Source organism: Eumetopias jubatus, unplaced genomic scaffold (genome assembly GCF_037043125.1).
Source record: "Eumetopias jubatus isolate StellerSeaLion01/CBP00866 unplaced genomic scaffold, mEumJub1_p1.0 scaffold_10, whole genome shotgun sequence".
Taxonomy (NCBI): Eukaryota; Metazoa; Chordata; class Mammalia; order Carnivora; family Otariidae; genus Eumetopias; species Eumetopias jubatus.
In genome coordinates this window covers 94,050,107-94,074,989 of record NW_028274816.1, presented here as the reverse complement: position 1 = coordinate 94,074,989, position 24,883 = coordinate 94,050,107, and the positions used below count along the sequence as shown (strand labels likewise).

Sequence of the window (24,883 nt, the reverse complement as noted above, 5' to 3'; positions counted from 1 at the left end):
CAACAACAAAAAAATAAAATTAAAACAACAACGAAACCCCGCCTATGTGTGTGTCAGCACACAGGCACACTCAGCGATGTAGATAGAGAAAGAGTGATAAAGCAAATGTGCTAAAATGTTAACATTTAGGGAATCTGGGTGAAGCGAATGTAGCAATTCTTTATGCTATTTTTGCAACTCTTCTGCAACACTGAAATTAGATGTTATTTCAAAATAAAATTTTTTCAAAAATTAAAAAGGCACACTGCACTGACTTTGATAATTACGCCAGCAACAAACTTTCTAGACAAGCTAATGACACTGCGAAATACCTTGCTTTACTGCACTCCGCAGACCCTGTGTTTTTTATAAATCGGAAGTCTGTGGCAATCTGGGATCAAGCAAGTCCAATGGCACTATTTTTTCCAACTGCATTTGCTCACTTCCTGTCTCTAAGCCACATTTTGGTAATTCTCACAATATTTCAAACATCTTCATTATTATATTTGTTAGGGTGATCTGTGATCAATAGAACTCGCTAAAAGCTCAGGTGATGGTTAGCATTTTTTAGCAACAGTATTTTTAAATGAAGGTAAATGCCTTGTTTTGTTTTTTTTTAAGATACAATGCTAGTGCACACTTAGTAGACTACAGGATAGTGTAAACATAACTTTTAGATGCATCGGGACACCCCCAAATTCATTGCCTCGCTTTACTGTGGCATGCACTTCGTCGTGGCCGCCTGGAACCAAACCTGCAGCCTCCCTGAGGGACACCTGTAAAGGATTTCGGGGTGACTGGGAAAATGAACTTGACCGTGCAATCTTACCACCTACACTTGTACCCACTGTTGGGTGGCACCTACACTTGTACCCACTGTTCCTGTTCTCTCTGGCTCTTGCTGCAAGGATGACAATGTCCTGATAAAAGTTATTTCCCCCCCCCTCTCTTTTTGATAAAATAAGGACAGCAATTTCCCCAGAAAGGCTCCCTGTGACAGACAAGCTTACTTCCAAAGTGCTCTGCTCATCTATCAACTCAGGAATATATTTCGCGGTGTTAACTTTATAGATTAATCTCTCTCTCTCTCGGGTTTTTGGCTTGCCTGTGAACTAGTTATTCTGCTCTGTGGTGCCAATGGATAGAATTCAAAAAAAGGAAAAAAATCAATTAACTTTCCACTTCTGATATTTGTATAAATTGTTATTTATCATGGGCAGGATGAATGGGAACTTGAAGGCTGTTCTCAGGCATTTTATTCACATGAATAATAAATCAGGGTAAAAGCCTATAAAATTCAAAGCGACACTGGATCAGAGTCTTAGGCTCATGTGCGCCTCGAAGGGCATACTCAGCCTTTGATTTTTCAGGCAAAGCAGAAAGAATGACCTCTCCTTCCCTCCCTGGGTTCTCAAGATGCAGGGTCAAGTGGGCTTGGCTGTGCCATCTTTTCCCACGGAAACCTCCTATGTACCTGATGCTGCGGGAGGCAGCTCGGCCTCTCGCATTTCTCCCTCAGCAACTGAACATCAACCTTTTCAGGCGTGACATCTTCCTTAAACTTAAAAATAAAAAAAGGTACTTTATGACATGGAATCTTCTGAACATTAATAAGCCTCTTTGAGGACTCAGGCTTGTTGTTCAGAACATCAGCCAAATGCTGAGCTGAGGGTCTTTGGTCTGTGGATCAGAGGCTCTTCCACTGTTGTTTTTTCTTTGAGAGAAAAAGGAAACCAGCTTGCTGTGTGTTTTTCCGTAAAGAAGGAGAGAGAGTCATGAGAGAGAGAGCGAGCTCCTCTCCAGGAGACCATAACACAGCTGTTTTTGTTTTTGTTTTACATAATCAACCAGTACATAAGTGATTGCCCCATCTTCTAGAAAACCATCTTCCCCTTCACAATTGCACATGGCAGCCTTTTGGGGACACGGCTCTGCCAGGACTGGACTCCCCCAGCACGGGCCGACTGGGGGCAGGTTCTCACTTCCTGTGGGCTCTTCTTGGGGCTGCCACTTGTGTCTGGGATGTGCACCTCTGAGCCTCCAGACTCGTCACCGTCAGGGGAGATGGCCACAGTCCCACACACCTGACACTGGCCACTCTCTCTCCACTTTCCGTTGTGAGTGACTCCAAACCGAATCCAGGCCGCGGTTGCACTGCAGGGCCTGATCTCACCGTCAACGCGAGGTGGAAAATTCTGTGCGGAGCCTCCTGATGGATTTGTGCATCATGAAATGTCTTTGGCAGTGGAATTTCACATTTCCTGTGGCCCTCTGGTCTAGCTTCAGTGATGTCACTTTGGTAGGCAGGAAAATTAAAAAAAAAAAAAAAAGAAGAAGAAGAAGAAAAGACAGGACACTATGGGAACAACCCTGGGTCCTCTGGATAAGCTCTGGGACTTACTTACCTCTACTCTCTCAAGGAAGCTCGTGATTTTGGAGTCCCCTTTCATTGGAGCTCCAAAAGCAAATTAAAAAAATAAAGCCAAGAGGAGACTCCAGAGCTGACGAGAACAACAACACACGCAAACGTGATCTCTAGAAGCACCCTGTAGATAGCTGGGGGTGCTTGAAGGCTTCCTTCTGGCATTCGCAAGGACCAAAGGCTTGATTTCCTGGGCGCCGGGAGGAAATGGTCCTCTCATCCACTAAATCTCAGGGAAATGGACTCATGGCACCTGCTGAAAAAGCCTCGAGCAAACTTCACCAGGGCAGACCAGTTTCGCCAGCTGGGGCTCTGGGCTCCGCTCAGAGGGGAGATGCTCGCCGGGAGGGGTTCGGCGCCCATGCGGGTCCAAGCCTCTGGCGGCAGGTGACGGCGAGGACGTATTGCTCTGTCTCCCTTTGAAACGACAGAACTGCCCACGGGACAATACTCAGCTCTGGATTTTATCTGTCCACTCTTTTGGCTTTTTAATTAGCACCTGGCTCAGGGAGCTACACTGTTCACCAAGAAAGCAGGGAAACACCACAGAACCCCTGGAACGGTGGCTGCGCGGATACCGGCGAATTGCGTGCGGCCTCGGTCACGGCCAGCCCGAGACTGCTTTGTGCTGTTGGAAACGTGCTCTCCCGCCGCCCAGACTGTCCCTGGCGTGGGGTGTCTCCGCTCCAGCGTGGCACCTCGGGGACAGATTGATGTCCCAGAGGCGGTGGAGATGCCCCCTTCAGCCGGGATTAGGGGCCAAACCCTGCTGCTCTGCAGGCAGCGTGGTGGAGGCACTGGGGGACACCGAGCTCTCCCGGGGGCCCAGAACTTTCCGGTCGAGTTCTCTGCCCTTGACGCTCTTCGCCCCTGGGACAGAAAGTCTGACGCTCACTCCTGTGCTGCTTGCCCCTGACCCTGGCACCGTGTTGCGTCCCCTGCTGTCCTCTCTGCTACCCGTGGGTACGTTTTCCAGCTTCTCCCAGCGGGACACGGGCTCTGGCCTGGGAAGGCTCCCTGTGAGCAGGGGACGTCCCTCCTTTCCCTCTGACCACAGCTCTTGCCAAGCAGGCCCGTTGCAGGCAAGCTTCAGCGGTCCGGCCGCGCTCTGCGGTTCCGGCTTCTGTGTTGGAGTTCAGCGGCTGCTGTGAGGCAGAGGCCCTCTCTTCTTTTGTTTTATTCTAGCTAGCGTTCAGTGAAAAACACAAACAGCAGGACTCCAGGAATAAATAAACACGCACGCGCCGCCACTCATCGCTCAACTGCCTGCTGCGGTTAGGACTCGGCTTCCAGTGATTTCCACGGCCCACCGGGAACAACACAGTCAGATTCTGGGCTCCTGCACCCGAGTCACCCTCTTGTTCCCTACATCTGAATTTAGGGCCGTGGTGTCCACAGAAAGCGGGCGACCGCGCAAACAATCTCTTCAGAGGATGAGATGGGGAGACAGAGAAGGAGAGGTGTCTTACGGTTGACTTTGTTCCATCTCGTCCCTTTCTGGAAAGTGACTGACAAGTACCTGTATTTTGCTTCACACCTAAAGCAGGGTCAGCGCGTTATCCCTGCTGGTCCCCTACAGAAACTGAGCTGTAAGAGGCTACTGTGTGCCTTTCATATTTTAAGAAAGCTAAATAGGAACGGGGAAGAAGAAAACCCCTAATAGAATGTTCTGAGACTGTCTGCAGTGTTATCACTGCCTTCACGCCCCCGCCCCCCCGCCCACAAACCAGGCTTTGTACACGGAGGGGAAGGATCCTGTGAAAACCCCCTGAGTCGGGGACCGGCTGAGAGAAGGTGGGGTGCAGACATACAAGGGTCCTGCTGGACAGGATGATTCAGGAGGGAGTCAACTAACCTGATTCATTTTAGTTTCTCTTCAGTTGGTGCTAAGAATACCTTGGAAGGGTAGAAGCGGGCTCCCCACCAGCAGTTTTATTCTTGCAGTAGAGGGCACACAAGCATATCTGATGGGAGGTTACTGCTCTACGAAGAAAGCTTGTGCCGACCAGCCAGGCACTCAGCCACCCTGGGAGGGTCCCCTTTGCCTGCTCATAAGCACCTGCTGGGGGAGACAGGTGTGGGTGCTTCTCAAGCAGGCCGTGGGCCAGAGCTGCTCTCGCTGTGGCCTCGGGGCAGGGGCAGCACAGAGACCACCCAGAGACGGCGGCCGAGCTGGAAGGCATGGTCCACTGGCCCCCAGAGATGGGATTCGGGGGAAAGTGGACTCCCCGGGAAGCACCGTGAAGAAGCAGGTGGCGTGAGTGAGGAGCCTGATGTCTTAAAGACTCTGAGTTTACCTCTAGAGATAGAAATGTTAAGAAAGGCCAACTCTGGTTGCCACCAACAGTCAGAAGCCGGGCAGACGGCAGTCACTGAGATGGAGTGATGGTGTTGGGAGGTAAAGACACAGATCCCAGGGCCAGAACACCACCTACCAGCTGCGTGTCTTCAGGCAAGATACTCAGCCTCTCTGTGCCTTAGTTTACCCACTGAGCAGGGTCACTGAGAGGGTTAAATGAGCCAATTTGTAAAGAACAGGGCCTGGCGCAGAGTGTTTGTGAAATTAATGGAAAAAACGCGAGTCACATGGGAGGAGTCTCAACGAAGGGGGCGAAGCCAGAATGGGGAGAGGGGCGACCCGCACTCCTGGCAGCAGGGGCCGTGGCCAATGCGGGAAGCGCAGCCAGGGCCTGCAGAAGAGCCGGCTGGGGCCGAGTTGGGCTTCAGGAGCAAAGCAAACCCAGGAGAGTGGGACACCGATGAGACGTCCCGTCGAGGACCCAGAGCAGGGATCACAGTCCTGCCGGGCACGTGAGTCCACAAAGCCCGATCCCCACAGCCAACGCGCCCTGGCGCTCTCTCAGTTCTGGGAGGCACTCTGCAGCCCCCTGGCTGGTGGGCACAGGCCCCCCCATCCCTGCTTGGTCTGTGCTGACTCTGAAAGTCCGCAGGAATCCCGGGGGCTCAGACCACAGACTGAAGGTGAGGCTGGTACCTGGCCGTGTTCTTCCATCCTGCAGAGGCCGGGAGTCACCGGCCTCCTCTCTCTAGAGTAAGGGGGAGCGGGACCCCTCTGGGACTCAGGGACACGGGGCTCGGGAGCAGGCCACATCCCCTACTCACCACTTTGGGCTTGAAGGGCGGCTGGATCTCCCTGTTCTCCAGCTTCTCCCAGTCGATCCTTCGGAAGAAGGCATGTTCCCGCACGTCTCTCTCCCCCTCCGGCCCGCAACCCAGCCGCTTGCCTGGGTGTTTGGTCATCAGCTAGAGAGCAGCAGAAAGAGCGTGCAATGTGTGTTGTGGGGACCAGAGGTGACGACACGGTATTGTATAACTGAAATGTGCTGAGAGAGTAGAACATCAGTGTTCTCCCCCCAAAAGACAAAAAGGTAACTGTGTGAGGTGCCAGACGTGTTTACTCGACTGTGGGACTCTTCCAGAATGTAATTCGCATCCAACCATCATGTGGCACATTTTAAACACGCTGCAATTTCATTTGTCAATTATACCTCAATAAAGAGGAAAAAAGACCCTCCCTCCCCCGTCCCACACACTAAACGTAGGAGAAAAAGAGAATGCTGGACGGTAGTACCTCACCTTTGCTATAGCTCTGCTAGGAGCCCTGACTGCACGGATGCCCGGGGAGCACCCCAAGAAATCAGTGGCTTGCACAGAGTGACCCCAGCTCACAAATACAGTGCTGACAGAATGGGTCTTTCTGTAGTGATTTTTATGATAAAGGACACAGGCAAGCAATCTGGCCCCAGAGCCAAACATAAGAATTTAATCAGGAGTCTTCCTACACTGTGTTAGAGCTGCCACTCTGTAGGTCTACAAAAAATATGTATGTGAAAAGGTAGGCAATCACTAAAAATTGTGTGTGTATCTCCTGTGATGCTAATCACAAGCATCATATGCCTATTTATTGCCCAGACCAAAATGTATTAATCAAAAGACACATGGGTTGGAAAAATAAATGTCGTGACCAGCAGGTGACTAGTTAATTCCCATGTGTCTACTGCGGGAGACAGAGGCGAACACGGGAGGGCCTCGCTCTCCCTATTTCTGTATGTAAACAGTGCGCTGCCCTTTTAGACACCTGATAAGCACGTCCCACACAATCAAACTGGCCAGAAAATGTTAGGAGTGTCTTACACTCCATCCCACCAGGTCTGACGATAATTTTGTGGCCTAAAGCTTCACGATTAAAAACTAACCAGGTCAGGACCCGGTAATTTCTATTCCTGGGTATCTCCTCCATAGAAACGAGCTCATATGTTCCCCAAAACACAAAACCTGGAAGTTTCAGGGCAGTTCTATTTGGAACAGCCCCAAACCAAAGTGGAAACAACCCAAAGGCCCACCAGCAGTAGCACGAATAAACAAACTCTGGTGTGATCACACGGTGGAATGCTACGTGGGTGGACGGAGGATGGAAGTGCACACGTGTGTGCACGCGTGCACGCACGCACGCACACACACGGATATGGAGAAATGCCGCGATCACCACGTTGGGTGAAAGAAGCCAGGCCTGGGGAGCATCCGCCACAAGACTGCATTTGTGTCAAGTTCAAAACAGACCAGGCCAATCCCTGCAGGTACGAGCAGGGATGCTGCTTATCCTAAGGGGTGGGGAGCTGCTGTGGGGCAGGAAGGGAGGGGGCGTCTAGGGTGTCGGAAACCTTCCCTTTCATGACGTGGGTGCATTTGTCTTGTGAAAATTCACTGATCTACAACACTGACAACTTGTGCCCATTTCTGCCTGCACATTCTATCTCGAAAGAAGAGAATTGAATGAAGAATGACCCAAGGCCCACCAAGTCAGGCAAGGGAAGAGACTGAATATTTTCCGAGGGCCCGCGGTTATTTCTGGTAACTCATGGCACAGTTTCATGAGGGGGATGAGAAACTAAAGCACAGTGCCATTAGCTGCCTAGGCCAGAGTTCCAGGCAGTTTGGGGATCAGAAGCCCTTCTCTGGGCCACCGTGTTTCCCATGATGCCCTGCACGTCACTGAGCTGTAGCACTTGATGGCTGGGAGCAGTGGCATGGGTTTGCAGGTTCTCCGCCAACCTCTCTCAGAAGTGTGGGCCAGAGATTTCCCCTGCTGACCCTCTCGGTCCGTGATTCTAAAAGGAACGCAGGTCTACTTACTCCTTTGCAGATGGAAACGGCCTCCTTGGACAAGGATTTGGGATAAGAAACGTTATGCTCCATTATGGACTGAAACAGCTCATCTTCATCTTCGCCATCAAAGGGAGGCTGTTCAGGAAAACAGAGACACAGGAAAACAGGCAGGGTGATTCATTAGCGTGGCGCCTGGAGACCCATGTCAACACCAAGACACACACCGGGCTTCTGGGCGCACCACCGGCTGCAGAGTTAGCTCAGTGAAGTTGCTGGTTTATTTGATTATCTTTCATTAGGTTGGTGGTTGCGTGTTTTTCATTTTTTCCTCTTTTTAATTATCCTGCCCTGGGCAACCCAAAACAATCTTTAGGGAAAATGTTTTTGAGTAATGCTTTTAATGCTTTGCAAATAAATTATAATTAATCCATTAATTTTGTAATTATGTGTTAAAAAATTTAATTAGGATCAAGTTAGGTTACAGATAGCTCTGTGTGCAGGGGTGGGGGCAGGTGGAGAATGTTTGTGCCTTTGGATTCTGAGCATGGGGCGTTGGGGCCACCGGACATGGGCTAAAAGGACTTCCCCAGGTCCAGAAATCCACACCAGGGCCCTTTTGACCCAACAGGGAGCTGCTCTGTAGAGAGCCTGGCACCTGCGTGGTACCAGTGATGGGAGCTTAGCCTCCACTGGACCCTCCCCTCTCCTCTTCTGCTGGGTTTACACTGCCCACAGGGAGAGCGGGAGGCCTGGTAGCGCTGTGGGCGGTCATGGTTAAAAGTCCGGGGGATCTGGACCAGAATTCTAGCTCTACCACCTCCTAGCTGGGTGTCCACAGGCAAGCGACCTCTCTCTTTAAGATACAGTTGTCCAATTTGTAAAATGGAGTTCCCTGGGGAGTCTGCAAAACACCTGATAGTTTGTCCTGTACCCAGCAGGTGCCTGCTGAAGGGTGCCTAGTGGTACTGGTATTTTATTAAGGCAGATGAACGGTCTTAGAAGGGGCTGCTAGAATCCTCGGGAGGAACGGGTGAGCTCAGGACGTCCTTCAAGCCTTCTCCTCCAGCATGTCTTTAATCCTGAGAGGTCTGGCAAATTACCTGTCACTCTGGAGGGACGGTGCACAGGATCAGTGGGTTTATGGGAAATTTCTTAATGTTCCCTTTAGGCTTAGCTAACCTTGGGTTCAGCATAAGAAAGGCAGACCGGGGTCAGCTATCACAGCTGAGAGAATCCCCAGACGTTTCATCTTGGTGCATTTCCTTCTCATGGAAAAGAGGTGTCTCTGTCACTCTGACTGACGCGGTTAGGGCTCCGAAAATGCAGAGTCCAGCTTAAATGTAAACAATATCATGGACCAAAGACAGCTGTGCCATGGTCAGCAGGACACCCCTTCTCATCAAACATCTCCCTCCGAGTAAGAGACAGTAATGGACCCAAGCAGACTGCTCCCCCCGAAGCACCACTCAGGTCCTTCCAATCTGCTCATCTGACCCCCCAACCTTAGTCCTCTCCCCACCCCCAGCCCTGAATAGGAGCTGGGTGTGGGGTCAGCCCATGGGAACTACACCTGCTCAAGGGAAAGATGCTAAGTCTATATAGAACCCTACCTTGGGACCAGGTCTGGGAGAATGGGGGGTTGGGACTGGTGCCACTGCTGTTGTTGGGTTTTATTTTTATTATTTTTTGGTCTAGAAATATAAATAAATAGGTCTCATTTTCGATCCTAAGTACCTGGTATAAAGAATGTTTAATTTGGTCAAAGCACACAGGTGGGTGAGGAGAACTAAAATTAGCCCGCCTATGGGGCGCCTGGGGGACACAGTCGGTTAAGCACTCTTGGTTTCAGCTCAGGTCCTGATCTTGGTGTTGTGAGATCGAGCCCCACATTGGACTCCATGCTCAGTGCAGTCTGCTTGAGAGTCTCCCTCTCCCTTTCCCTCTGCCCCTCCCGCACATGCTCTTTCTCTAAAATAAATAAATCTTAAAAAAAAAAAATATTACCCTGCCTGTGAATGACTCCCAGCACAGCCTGAACAGCCCACCATGGTGAGTTTCCCTGGGCAGGAATAACGTGGCGCCTGGGATGCCCACGGGCAAGTAAGCTGGGCACAGACAGAGCAGGCTGGCCCAAGACTGGCCAAGAGCTACAGCGGAGGCCAGTACTGCGGTCCATCCCACCATACCTTCTCTGCCTGACATCATGCAACCTACTTCTTCTGGACACCTATGGTATAACACCCACAAAACATTCCCTTTTCCCTAATAAGTGATCCATACATGTGGCTGAGTTCTGGCCAAGGAGATCTTTATAACTAAAGCAAACATGGCAGGATTTCTGCTCTGGGCTGTGAACTGCACATCTCCAGGGGGCCCCACACTCTGAATTTTCTCTGTGTTCATACTCTATAATGTCATGGTGCTCTGGATGCGAGCAGGGTACGGGTGCTGCTCCTGGATGACCAATCGACACCTCTCAGTGTGGCCCCTTAGGGTCGCTGCTCAGGAGAAACTACGTACCAGCAGAGCATCAAAACAGACGCGAAGGGTTCCTAAAGCTTGGGCCCTGTAGGCAGACAGAGGCAGCAGGGGGAGTCAGCAGGCCTCTCTGGTGATGCTCAAGCACTAGCAGCAGGAATGTTATAGGGGCTGAGTCACGGATCATCCCAGCCAAAGGCTTAAGGGCAATTTTCTCCAAAGAGAAACTCAGACAAATTGTCCCCAGGAATCCTTGTCAGGTGAGGCAGCAAGAACCTTTGCATTTGAAGACGGTTAGGTCAGTGCAGATGCTTACCCCCACCCCCTACCCCCGCCCCCGCTGATGCGGAAGAAGGAATTTGGAGGGGGGATTCTGTGTAGGGCACTGGCCTATCACACCTGTTTGTCTCCTGGCGTGGGAACCACCTTGGCCCAGGTGAGCTGTGCCTACTACTGATCCAGGAAGCAGTTGACCATGAAGTCCCCTCTGAGAGCAGGACACCTGGCTCCCGACACACCCCAGAGAGCATTCTTCAGAACTAGAGGATATTAATCCTACAGGATACTCCTGGGTCAAAGTTTGCACCCTTTCCCCCCTTTCTGGGATCTGCAGTAACATTTACATTTAGGTTCTAAGAAGTCCTGCCGTAAGGAGAGCTATTTAATCCCGTGGGAATCATACAGGCTGGGGATGGAAGGATTCTCTGAGGCCCCTTGGGTTCACCTGTTGCGGTAAGATTCCTAAGCTATGACAAAAGCCACAGGACTATGTGTCCTTGTGGCAGCGCCCTGGGCTTCTACCCCGTGTTCCATCCCTGTGTGGCCCCGAGGACTGGGGGTATCTCCTGGCAATCCCAGGGAGGACACATGCCTCTACCCCTGACGTTCTGTTATCACCCACTGGAGTCTACACTGCCTGATGAAGGGTGGCCAGTGTTTGAGAATGAACAGCAGTGAGGATGGCTGCAGCTGCAGTAACGCATGCTTTTCAGGCTCTATCTACGTGCCAGGTAGAGTGCTTTTCCCAGCATCACTCACTCAATCCTCAAAACCGCCGTATGACCGCCGCACATACTGGGGATCTCACTTCACAGTTGAGCTCATTGAGGTTCTATTATTAAGTGCTTTGGCCAGGGTTACAGAGCTGGAATGTGCAAGAACCAAGATTCAAGCCCAGACATCTGACCGCAGAGCATGGGCTCTGGGCCATTCTGAGCCCTGCCAATCTCTCACACTTGCTCCGGCAGGTGGCTGGGGAAGGATGGTCCCCCGGCGCTGCTGCTGGGAGGGCTGAGTGGGAAGTCCACCCACACCTAAAGATGGCTCGACTGGGGCAGTGGTGGGGAGGGGATATGTGGGGAGGCCATTTTGGTATCCGGCACAATGAGTAGTGGGGTTCTGGAAAGACCAGAGATGTTTCAAGTCATTGTGTAGAGGGACTGTCTCTAGACTAGAGACCTGGCATGACTTCCCAGCCCTGATTCTGACTGCTTATCTCTTGCTTATGCCACACATCCACTGTCAGTCAGCAGAGGTCACCAAGGACCCATTCTGATGGCGCAGCCGCCATCTTGGTCTTGCTGTGGGGGAACGGGAAGAGGCGCTCTGGGGTGTCCTGCTCCAGGAGCACATCCACTGAGATCTCACTGGTCAGAATGAGTCACAGGCTCTACCCAATCATGAGCAAGCTGGGAGGTACAATCCCACCACATGCCAGAAGGGAGGAAGCCCCCAAAGACCTGGTGAGCAGCAATAATGATCATCAGATTCGGGAAAGCTCCCCAGAGCCCTCTGTGAAATTAAAATCATATGTTCTTGCGGGGAAAGTCGCATCCACATTCCCTTCACCTCACCACAAACACTGCTCTTATTTTTCTGTGAACTCTTAGGCTTGTCGTATTATTTTCAAATAAGGATGCATAATTTGGAGTTTCTTGTTTTTCACTGACTGTTGCAAACACTTTCTACGTGGCTACTGGTATTCCCAGGCAGAAGAATGCTGCGGAGCTGACCCCTCATCCATCCGAGATGGGCTCATTTGTCCGGGGCTGTGCTCTGATAACTAAGGTTACTATAAACATCTCTGGGCGAGTCATTTTTCTCTTCTCTGATTACTTCCTAAGAAAAATTTCACAGGTGTGGGCTTATGCAGCCGAAGGGATGTGAGCATTTTTATGGCTCTCGTTAAGTCTCTCCAGGTCACCCCAGGAGCATTTTTACAGGTAATTGCTGCTCAGGCCTTGGTGCTGAAGGCAGGTCAAGGGTGAAATTATAATTATATTAATTTTCTTTCCCAGTCAGCTACTGAGCCTGGGGACAATAGAGGCGATGTGTTGCTGAGGAGAAAGTGCGTGACCATTTTGGATTTGCTTCTCTCCTTTCTTTCCCACATTCCCATGATTATTTTTAAATTTCTACAAATCTGGGCTTAGTGTCTCCAGCTAAGCTACATGTCACATACAGTCTAGGCTGGGTGTAAAAATGTTCCGAACCCAGGGTGTTCTCCTTAGCAATATGCAATTTGTGAATTTTAGACAGACAAATGAGGGGTGATGGTTCACTCTTTCTAAAATGATTCCGAAGTCACTGACTGGTTCATGGATGTGGGGGCCCTGCCATGTGTGTCTGCAGATCACGGGTGATCAGCAGTGGGGTGTGGGGGTGTGGGGAGGACACCCAAAGACAGTTCGGGTGAAAGTGCTGGGAGAAAGTACCCATTGCCGATGCATCAGGAATGAAGACAAAGCATAGATAACCCTGGCAGAAGGTGACATAAAGAAGGGAGGACTGGTCTCTTTATGATGAAGACCCGTGAACGCTTGGAGCCGCAATATGCTCATTACAGTGCTGGGTAAATACTGTTTATGCCCCAAAGTAATCATATTTGTCAAGCAGTCCAGGAACTGAAGAAAGACTCGGGCTGTTTATACTTAACTGCCCCCTTGACTGCTGACAGTAAATATACCCAACAATTAAAGAGGACAAATTTAGACCATAACCCTATCAACAGCTTTATAATTAATCTTACTTTTCAGTAAGAGCATCTATTCCCTCCGCTGGGTCTGGAGGCTGTTGCAGCTTTTGGGGGGCTCCGGGTACCGGGCTCAGAGCCTTTATTATCCTTTCTGGGCTGACTCATCGCCCAGAAATACATTGAAATTTGCATTGAGTCACAGGGAAGAGGAAGACATGGGTCCCAAAATGAAAACGCTGTGTTGGAGGCAGGCACAGTTGAGGATTTAGAGGAACAATGGCTGAGCCTGCCACGGTGCCCTAATGTGGGACGCCTTTAAGACGTCACATTTAAAGAGATCAAATTTTCAACAGAGATCATGAAAACTGGAAGGGATCCTATGGGGCAGGCTAATGGAGTCCGAGAAGCAAGATGGGAAATGGAAATGTGCCAGAACGCTTACGGAAGCGCTGGGCGTGGGGAGGGCATCTGCAGGTGGGGGTCTCAGGGACAATGGGCAAGTGAGGCAGGATTTTTAAAATGCACCCAAAGGGGACTTCCCTGCAGGAGGGCAGCATTTCCTGAGCTCTCCTCTAGGGAATGAAGTCCACGGGCTTAGGGAGGAAGGATGATGGGGGCAGGAGCGCGGTGTGTTGCGGGGGGGCGGGGGGGCACGGGACTTCTGAAGTCCTAGTCTCCTGCTCGCCAATGAAGAATCAGCTCATCTCATCTCTTGTAAAGTGCCCTTGGAAACAGATCCTATTTTCCACACAACCAATTTCTTTGGTTGGCATATGCAAATGTGACTCAGTGTAAACAGGGTTTGTTTCTGAACTCAAGAGTCAGAACATGCAAGTGGGATCAAGAAGGGGAACTCAGCTTTCTGTGCCTTCGTGAATAGCATGGCTCCCGGGGGCCAATAATTTAGTCAGATTTTATTGTTAAAATTCTAAAGAGGGGAAATTAACTCAAGGGGCAGGCAACTCACTATTGTCTCACTGACATTGGTTTCTGATGACCTGCTTTTCCGTGCTTACAAGCTGGCATATTTGGCCTGAGACGAACATTTTACTGGGGTTAAAAACCTAAATTAATAATCACAAACCATTTTACTATCAATCAAGGCCTAACCACACTTCTCAGTTAGTGACCGAATGTAGGCTAGGACCCTGTATCTTTTAATCTCTAAGAGACTACTTTAGTATCTAAAAGATGTAAGACAATGAAAAACATAAAGGAGAGCTCCCCAGTAGCCTCCCACTCCAGAGGGAAAGCCAAGGGTCTGTGATGACTTCCACGCTCACAAGACCTGGGGCTCCCCTTTCCTCTCTGATTTCTAACCCATTCTGCTCTGGCCAGACTGGTGGCTTCCCATCCCTTTCTTAAACATGGCTGTACACTTCCACCCCAGGGCCTTTGCACTTGCTGTTTCCACTGCCCAGAATGCTTTCACGCCACATAAGCACCTGGCAGTCTCTAACTTTTTGCTGATCTTCACTTCAGCTCTACATGAGACCCTCCCTGGCCATCCTCACTCCAATTTCAACCCTCCTCCAGCACTGTATTTTCTTTCCTGCTTTATTACTTTTTCTCTTAGCTTATCACTAGTCTGTATTTTCCTTATTTAATTCATCTACTCTCTCTCTCTCTAGCTTATAGGCCTCATGAAGGTGAGGGTTTTTGTCTGTTTTGTTTACGGCGATCACCATGCAGAGAGTAAGCCTTAAACAAGTATATGTTGAATGAATAAATGGAGGAGTCGATGAATGTCATATGTCAGAAAGGGTGACTTTCCCCCCCAGGGACAAAGATTCAAAGATTTCCTTAGGGGGTAGCTCAGCTGCTCAACGTGGGTATTTCTTTCCATTTTCTCTTACTAAAGCTTTTGGCTATGGAGGATTCAACTCCTTGACACCAGTATTCAACTGCTGGGAATTTTAAAAAGCTGCCCACAACAGAGCTGTTTTTAGGTAAAATGGCAGAGATCTGGTAGACGTTCACCCAACCTGCTTCCCCTTCCTGAGCTCACAGGTACACTGTATTTCCTCCCACCCCTGGTCCTTCACGTCCTAGTGGGGCCATGTGGCCAGCGGGCTGTAGGAAGGGGTGATGTATGCCACCTCTAGGCCTGGCCCCTAAAACATTCTGTGCAACCTCGCTTCTGCTCTCTCTTCATCGGCCAGTTGAGTAAGGAGGGTTTGCTAAAGGAATCTGAGGCTCTAAAAGATTGTAGGGACAATGGAAGAAAGAAGACTGCCCTTGAATGACCCTGTGGATCAGTAGCCCCCACCGCCCCCGCCCCCCACAGGGCTGTGCCAAGAATGGAAAATAAACTCGTGTGCTGTGTTAAACCCCTGAGGTTTTTTGGGCTTGCTTGTTAAAGCAGCAAGTGTGATTTGCCCCAACGCTACGGACATTAAGGCCATGTATTAAAAAAGTGCAAGCTTTGGCATCATTCCCCTGCTTATCTGATGTATGTTGCTTTCCTCAGAGAAACCTAATCTGTCTTTTTGTAACTGGAGGTTCAGCCTTGTTGGACTTTTGTGAAAACTGCAATGAACTGCCAAGGGTGAGATGAGGAGAGATGGGGAGAAGCTATTAAAGCATTTCTTCAAGTTTCACCGTCTTCTTCCTTTGCTAATAATACCGATTCTACACCCGGGCAGCAGCTGGGTAATCTGTGCAGACAAACTTGCAAGGAACCATAACCCAACCACAGTTCTGAGACACTGAAAACCTACAGAGGCCACTGTTGTCCTCAACGTGCAGGAACTTTCGTGTTTAATATGAAAGCTACGTTGGTGATGCTCCAGGTGTCACCTCTCAGTTTGGGGCTTTTATAACCAGAGATAATTGCTGTGCCTGTTGAATATAATCCACTTTCAAGGCGGCAGGGGGGATTTCTCCCTCTTTCACCGGGGTCAGGGAAGTCGGACCAGCATCAGCTGCTGGGTCCCACTATCCTGGCCCGAACAGAGCTGTGGTATTCACTTTATCCAGCAATAAATAAGTACAAAAACGTACATTACCTGCCCAGCTAGCATTTCATATAATAGGACGCCATAGGCCCACCAGTCCACGGATTTTCCATACGGCTGATACGCGATTATCTGTGTGAAAACACATACATCAATTACATTTAGTGGGGAATCAAACAGCCCACGTTAGAACAGACGAGTCAAGCATGTAGGCTTTTCTGCGCTGAGGGGAGAGGGCCCCGCAAATCCCACATATGGGGAAACACCTCCCCATGACTCGCTGCCCAAAACCTGCTTGGGGTCTGCTCCTCTGAATTCACCTGGAGATGCCACAGGGCAGATTTAATTATCCTCGATGGTGAAAAATATTTGGACATTGAGGTGGATTTCATTTTTGGAAAAAGCCAGAGGTCCTTCAGACCACGGGTCTGATAAACAAGATAATCAAACTATGTAACAGAATTTTGCTGAAAGCAACAAAGATGATGGTGGAGATAATGTATCTGCTGAAGTTTCAGAACAGTTTGAAAGAGACATAATTTTATCAAATGTCGTATTTGAGCCTTGTCTGAAACTTTTTTTTTTTTTTATAGATTTTGTTTATTTATTTGACAGAGAGAGAGAGAGAGAGAGCAAGAGAGGGAACACAAGCTAGGGGGAGTGGGAGAGGGAGAAGCAGGCTTCCCGCGGAGCAGGGAGCCCGATGCGGGGCTCGATCCCAGAACCCTGGTATTATGACCTGAGCCGAAGGCAGACGCTTAACCGACTGAGCCACCCAGGCGCCCCATGAATCTTGACTCAAACCAAACCAACTCTAAAACAGAAATCAGGAACAACTAAAATGTGGTCTTGGTAAGAGATTACCCTTAATTTTGTGAGGTGGGAAAATGGTATGGTGATTCGTTTAAAAGTGTATGATGAGTGTATTAATGAGTGAAATCCATGAGAGATGAAGAATTTACAGGTGAAGTGACGTGACATCTTAGATTTGTTTTAAATACTTGAGCAAACTAGGAAGGGGTTGGAACAGTTGGTAAAATGCAGGGAGCTGGTGAAGCTGGGTGACGGCCCACGGAGACCCCGACTGCTCCCTCTATCTTCGTGGCTCCCAGAAGTACTAGAATAATTCTACGACCTGCCCTCGTGGAAGAGGGTAATACTGATTGGAATTTCTAAGCACGGCACAGGTTATTAAAACACTGGTGTTGTCTAAAGCACAGGATCCCCCGACCCACAGATCATGCCCCAGGATCCGAGGCGAAGACATCCAAACAGGTGCTCAGCATGACCATTCTGCCATTTTGCATATATACATGTGACTTTGAAATGTTCTAGGGTATTTTTTAATGGCCCATGATGTCTAATGGAATGTCCTGGGACACAAACAAACCTGCGTGTCTCTTCCTCTCCATTTCTTTAATGTATTACTAATATTTCTCCTTGTAGCATGAGAAATACAAGCTCCCCGCGGCTTGCCTCAGTGTGGGCGGCAACAAGAGGGCACACATTTGGATCTGGCAGCTTTATAGCTCATTTTCTTGACAAGGAAATGATAACCAAAGGAAGCTACAAGGAGGCCTTCCTTTCTTTTTAAAACTACATTTGTTCTTTTTTGAAAACTTGGAAAATGCACACATACACAGAACAAAAAAACCCTATCAAAATGAGCCTCTATGTGTTACTTGATGATGTAAAATGAGGCTTGGCATTCTGGTTCCAAGACAGGAAATGACTGGATCAAAGCTTGTTTTAACCAAGTAGAATAACAACAGAAATTCTCTTTGCGAGAGTAAGAAAATACACTTGCTATGCACCGACTATATATCCGATGTGCTGAGCACATTCTGCAGAATCCACTGCGGCAGAACTAATTATTCTTCCCATTTTATAGGTGGGAAAGCTGATGTAGCAAGAAGTTTCAGAGACCTGTCCAGAGCCAATCAGCTCATAGGTGGTGCTCTGGATATTGACATTTCTGTTTTAAAAACACAGTTTACGGCTGTCAAATACATGTAATCACTCATACTGAAATTAATAAAATATTAATTGAAGGGCTTTGAGGATTAAAGAGGTTTAAAACCACCATTTCAGTTGTTGTAGCTGTATTTCAAAAGCACTTGAATAAAATTTTTTCTTGTAACTATATTAAAACCAGTCCCGGCAATCTATTTCCATTAATCAGTGTTTTAGTTACTCCGTTTTTAACACGGGCAGAGCTGGGGCACCGTGTTGCGTGGGAATTATCAGGCTGGGGAACTGAGGGGGCTGAACAAGGGAGGTCACGCTGTAGTGTGTATCCTATATTCTGCAAGTATCTGAGCAATCTTACCCATCAGACTCCTCTACTTGGGCGGTATGAAACACCACCTGAGTCTGGAAAGCCATCGGAGGTCAAGGGTAGGGAAACCCTGTCTCTGGTCAGAATGATTCACAAATCCTAAAAGCCGTGGCCACCTGAAGATTTTTTTTTTTTTCTTGACTCTTTTATCAACTTTGGTCCAACTTGACTTTTATTTTCTATTTGCACAGCATCAAACTCTCATGACTCCTGCTGATAACACGCTCTCCTTCCTCCAAGGCTTACCAAAGCAGGATGCCAAGTACCAAAGGCTCCTTTTTCTTGTTACTAGCATCTGGCAATCCCCCGAGCCCACCAGCTCAGCTACTGGGCCGAGATGACAAAGTCATGCTGAACACTGCTGTGCTTTCAATGGTAATAACAGGATGGGATTTGAAATTCAGCTGGGGCATTTCTTCTTGGAGAAGCTCACAATGTGTCACCCCTGGCTTATGCACTCCATGAAATGGGAAGGTCCGAAAATCTAAGTTACAAGGTCTAGGGGTGCAACCTTACCATTGCAAATTCATTTTTAGAATGAAGCATTGCTCTCCCCTCAATGATGGGCTGCTGTTAATAAATACCTCCAATGAGGGGAAGAATGAAGGGGAGTAAGTCGGAGGGGGAGAGGAACCATGAGAGACGATGGACTCTGAAAAACAAACTGAGGGTTCTAGAGGGGAGGGGCGTAGGGGGATGGGTTAGCCTGGTGATGGGTATTAAGGAGGGCACGTTCTGCGTGGAGCACTGGGTGTTATGCACAAACAATGAATCATGGAACACTATATCAAGAACTAATGATGTAATGTATGGTGATTAACATAACAATAAAAAATTAAAAAAAAATTAAATACCTCCAATGATCCAAAAATCTCACTGCAAAAGGGGAACTGTTAGAGAGCCCCATTTGAAGATAAACATTTAGATACGCATGATTTAGGATGTTGGTTACGCTGTCCCTTGTGAGCTGTCTAGACCTGCCCTGGGTAGTACAGTAGCCACCAGCCACATGTGGCTACTGAGCATTTGAAAAGTGGCTAGTACAAACTGAGATGTGCTTTAGGTGGGAAATACACATCAGATTCTGAAGACTTAGTACCCCAACCGCAAAATATCTCATTCATATTTGGGATATATTGGGTTAAATAAAATATATTAAACTTAATTTTACCTGTTTTTTTTTTTTAACTTAAAAATGTGATTGCTCAGTAGAGCACATGACTCTTGATCTTGAGGTCGTGAGTTCGAGCCCCACATTGGGTGTAGAGATTCCTTAAATCAATCAATCAATCTTTGGGGAAAAAACCCCACACATACACAAAAAAACTGCTAAATGCAGTCTGGCCTGCATTTTCTTTCTACTGGACGGGGCTGGTCTACACCCTTTTCACGGGCTCCTACAACTCACTCTGGTTCCTGTTGGCCCAGGGAGCCAGCTTTGGGCCGAGGACCAGGCTCAGAGGCCACAGAATGGATGGTGAGGCTCTCTTGTTTCTGTCCGCACTGGGGACAGAAGCAGGTGTCTCTGGGACTCGTGGGCCAACGGAGGCTTGCAGCCAAGCCCGGGGGGTTGCAACGGCAATTCAGTCTCCCACAGCAGAGAACCTCACAAAAGAGAGGCAAACTTGGCAAGAAGGGCTCCAGTTGGCGGATCTCCCTGCAGCACATGGGAGGTTGAACTTTAGCTTCAAAGACAGACCCCCCAACAGGGCCACTGTCATTCAGCTTTCCTGCTATTTGTCATTATGATCACTATGATTATACTCACATGAGCCAATTGCTTGGGGGAGATGTCAGGATGTTTCAAATGGCTGCCTGTCTTGTAAAAGTAAGATATGAATGAGCTTTCTCCCAGCCTGGGCACAGGACCAGGAATGAAAGGGACCAGGGGGCAGCTTCTCATCTCCTAGCAGGTCAGCGGCCACAGTGACTGGAAGGACACTGCTCTGAAGCCACCCACTTTTTTTTTTTTTAAAGGTTTTATTTATTTATCTGACAGAGACACAGCGAGAGAGGGAACACAAGCAGGGGGAGTGGGAGAGGGAGAAGCAGGCTTCCCGCGGAGCACGGAGCCTGATGCGGGGCTCGATCCCAGGACCCCGGGACCATGACCTGAGCCGAAGGCAGACGCTTAACGACTGAGCCACCCAGGCGCCCCTAAAGCCATCCACTTTTCCACCCTCTGCCAGGGCTACATACTCAAAGGCCTGCCAAAGAGGATGGGGCTTCAGAAGCTTTTTGGGGGGCAGCACGGTAAGGTTTTAGACGCTACTGGCAATAGCAACAATGACTATAAGCAACGTCACCATCGCCAACACTCTCATTATGTGCCAGGCTCCTTAGCTCTGCTAGCTCGCTTAGCCCTTGGGAGACTTTTATGAGGTAGGAGCGCCCCATTTCAAAGATGAGAAAATGAGACACAGAGAGGTTAAGTAGCTTGCCTGAGGTCACACAGCGAGTAAGTAGCAATGCTGGGATTTGAACTCTGGTCATCCGGACTTGGAATCCACACTTTTGACCATTTTTCTAAACCGAAGGTTCATCGGCCCATGACCCAGTGTGGTTCCCTAGACAGCTATGGTGGGAACTGGCCCCAAAAGGGGCTCAAATGCTTAACAGGATTAAAGCTGCCAAGATGGCCACTTCACTTGGGAACTCTGGCTCTCGAGGCTTTGTCTTAAAGGACCCATGGGAACACAACATGTGTGGGAGGAGACTCACCCTCCCATTCCTGGCTGTACTTTAACTGGACTCCACTCTTCATTTTCACGTGACGTTTACGAGCCAAATCCCCACAACCCACCCTAATACATGGCCCAACCACAGAAGGCTCTTCCCAGGCTGCCATTACAACTGAACACTGGCCTTTATGCATAAAACATGCTCGAGTCCTTTTACTGTCTCAGGGAAACAACATTTTCTCTTCCTTTGACCAAAGATAAAACTATTTTACTTTAATGAAAAATTATGGTTGTTTTGAAAAACATCCTAAGTTCCCAACGATAGAACATGGGCCACAAGAGGCCTTCTTTATATGCATGGTCAAGAACACCGACGTGTCAAAATAGTACCATCTGGGAAAAAAGAAGCTGAGCTGCAGTGTCGTATGGTTGTTCTGTCATGACGGCTGGGGCCGTGAGTTCATGAACCGTCTCCTCCACTCTCTCCTCTGGGGCCGACAGACCTCGGCTGCCATGCAGTGGCCTTTGCCTCGTCAGGCTGAGACTTCTTATCTGCCCTCCCTCGACCCCAGACTCTTCCGCAGCAGGGCTGGGCCACCCCCCTTTGGATCCAGCACCGGGACCCCGCCCAGCAGCTGGTGCGGGAGAATCATGTGGGAGTGGATCTCATCCAAGCCCCGACCGTGGGCACCACCCACCTCTTAAGTGCAACATCAAATTGCTGGATTGCCAAGGCTGGAGGGACCCTTACAGGTGCTTTACAAAAGTGTCCTTAGGATTTTGGAAAGGCACCTAAGGTTCAGAGAGCTAAGTGGCTTGCTCGAAGGTCACTGGGCTGGTTCCAGATAAGGTCTCCTGACCGTGTCCCCTTCCTGCAGCACCAGGCTTGGACCAGAGTTCGAGAAACAGGAAAGCTCCATGGTGGGTAAGGGTGAGGCACCCCCACCTCTCAGCCCAAGAGGCTCCCCAGTCAAACACCTTTTGGTGGTGCATCCAAGCCCACAACATCAGTAGCCACTGCACAGGAAGCACACTGTGATGTGAACACTCTGAACCTGACTTCTGGAGACCAGTTCTGCCATGGGAGAGCTGTGACCTTGAGCAAGTTGCTTAGCCTCTCTGAGTCTCCATTTCCTCAGCTGGGATACTGGAATTCCAGCACCCACCTGGTAGGAACATGACAGCGGATGAAAGGGCATTTTGTATAATAAAATGTGTTTATTGCAGGTGAGTTGAATATATGATACGACGCCATACTGCCTAACATCAGAAGAACCGGCCCCCAGGCATGGATGGCAAGCAGGTGAAAATGAATCAAGGCAGTGAGGTTAAATGTGGCTCACAGGAGGACAAAGGGAACATTCTGCTAGGAAAGATTACATGCACAATATGTATTAAACACCCGGAAATGATTGTTGGCACCTGGCAACTCTCACCAATGCTGAACTTTCCATTCATTCTTTCAGCAAATATTAGCTTCCTATGTGTTGGACACTGCTCTAGGCGGGGTGTATGCAAATTAATAGATTTTAGAATCCCCCCTCATGCAATTACATTAATTTTTACCAGAGCAGCAAAACCTCAGGTTTTTCTTTTTTTATCCATATCCCCTCCCACTTCCGCCTTCCCTCGCCCCCCCCCCCCCCACTGTTTATGGCTAATTGTACATTTCCTTGGGCTGGGCACTCTGCTAGGGACAGGGATTGTGACTCTAATTAAGGAGACAGGAAAACAGATAAATAAAACTAAAATGTAATGCCTTACATCAGGGATCTTTGCACATCACATGAGAAATAGCTGCAATATTTGAAATCTTTGGACAAAAGGCACGATATAAGTATAGTGAAAACCATCATAAGGTGAAAATGTAAAGTCTGGAGTCTGAAATGTATATTTTCTATGTAGACAGAAACTGGCTCTATCTAGGACTGGAGAGAACAGGAAATGATTTCTCTAATGGCAACAAAAGTGCTTTATAATCTATTCATAGTACCCACCTCTTCTACTCCCTGGTTGTTCACTTTACTCTAGGAGAACAGAAAGCCAACAGCAGGCCAACCTAAGTCCTGCTCCCCCAAAATGTGAGGAGAGGAACAACAAGTACAAAATGGTTTGTAATGATTAACACTGGCTTTAAAGACAAGAGGAAAAAAAGGAAGAAAGGAAGGAAAAAGGGAGGGAGGGAGGAGCAAAGCTCAGAGCTTGGTGATTACAGACCCCATTCCCAGGGCCATCCCAGGCTTTCATAGAGCAGAGAAAGGCCAGAGGCTACAAGTGTGTGTGTGTGTGTGTGTGTGTGTGTGTGTGATTTTTTTTTTCTCCTTTTTTTGAGAGACAGAGAGAGTGAGCATGAGTGAGCGAGCGCAGGGGTGGGGAAGGGCAGAGGGAGAGGGAGACAGAATCTCAAGCAGGCTCCCCTCCCAGCGTGGAGCTGTACACGGGGCTCAATCTCACAACCCTGGGATCATGACCTGAGCTGAAATCAAGTCAGATGCTTAACTAACTGAGCCACCCAGGCGCTCCTCTATGTTTTTTAATACATTTTTTTTTAAAGTTTTAGGTTCACAGCAAAACTGGGTGGAACATACAGAGTTCCCAGATGCCCTGTCCCCAGGAGTACGATCTCCCCTGCTACGGACATCCCTCACCAGAGGGGTACATTTGTTACAACTGATAAACTACATTGTTGCATCATTATCATCCAGAGTTTATGTTTGGGTTCACTCTTGGGGTTGTACATTCTATGGGTTTTTGAAAATGTATCATGACATGTATCGACCACTGTGGTATCGTACAGAATTTCACTGCCCCCAACGTCCTCCCTTCTGCCTAGTTATCCCTCCGTCTTCACTAATGCATGGCAACTACTAATCTTTTTTTATTGTCTCCAAACGTTTTGCCATTCCCATGATGTGCTAGGGGCAGAATCATGCAGCATGCAGCCTTTTCCGATTGGCTTCTTTCACTTAGCGATATGTGCTTAAGGTTCCTCCGGGTCTTTTCATGGCTTGACAGTTCATTTCTTTTTAGTGCTGAATAATATTCCATTATGTAGCTGCAGCACGGTTTATGGAGCCATTCACCTGCTGAAGGACACCTTGCTTGCTTCCACGTTTGGGTAAGTTATGAATAAAGCTGCTATACACATCCGTGTGCAGGTTTTTTGCTGTGGACATAAGTTTTCCAATTCATGTGGGCAAATGCTTAGGAGCACGACTGCTGGATCGTATGGTAAAGACTATGTTTAGCTTTGTAAGAAACCGCCAAACTGTCTTCCAAAGGGGCGGGGTGACTTCAGAGGGAGCTGCGAGTAAAATTCTGAATGAAGTGCCGGCCTTTTCAGGCTGCAGAAACCGCCCCTGCACCTGGCGTTCCTCTGACTCTGGAACGTACGCTGCGGAGTCGTGGGACGTGGTGTTCCGTGACCCTCGGAGCAGGCGTCAGCACCGAGGCACATGTGGGAAAGTGTTCCCATTTCACGTCTTTGTGATTCTTCCAAGGAAGCGCTAGTCTCCTGCCGGGGCTAATCTCTCTCTAGCTCCTGGGTAACATGTGGTGGTCACGGAAGAAATCAGTGTGGTGACAATGAAACGGGGCCGGGAGAACGTCCTCCTAACTGACTTGGTTACCCAACCTCTTCAGCACGACTTCTATAATCCGCCCCCCCCCCGTTACGCCCAAGAAATCAAACACCTCTTTAGACACTCACCTCCCAACCTGATGTTTTCAAGAGCCTCCCCCACAGCGAGATACACTGTGATACCAACAGGAACAGAGGTGGCATTTGCATCCAAGCTACCGCTGAGCACAGTCCTTGGGGTGCATTGTGCTGGGCACCACTTCTGCTGACCACTGGGGAAGTCGAGGCACAAGCAAGCGCCAGTGCAATAAAGCACAGCGGGAACACAGCAGAGCCAGGACTCAACC

The 24,883-nt window shown here is 48.9% G+C and overlaps 1 protein-coding gene across 2 annotated transcripts in view; it reads right to left on the bottom strand.

Moving 5' to 3' along the window:
- The window catches only part of PRKCA (protein kinase C alpha), a 399,391-nt gene that overhangs the window by 19,594 nt on the left and 354,914 nt on the right, over positions 1 to 24,883 (bottom strand). For both annotated transcript variants that reach the window (XM_088028179.1, XM_088028178.1), the window contains exons 14-16: positions 15,989 to 16,069; positions 7,556 to 7,663; positions 5,525 to 5,665 (exon numbers count right to left, since the gene is read on the bottom strand). In XM_088028179.1, the coding sequence (XP_087884305.1) occupies positions 5,525 to 5,665; positions 7,556 to 7,663; positions 15,989 to 16,069 (330 nt within the window). The remainder of the gene's footprint in view (positions 1 to 5,524; positions 5,666 to 7,555; positions 7,664 to 15,988; positions 16,070 to 24,883) is intronic.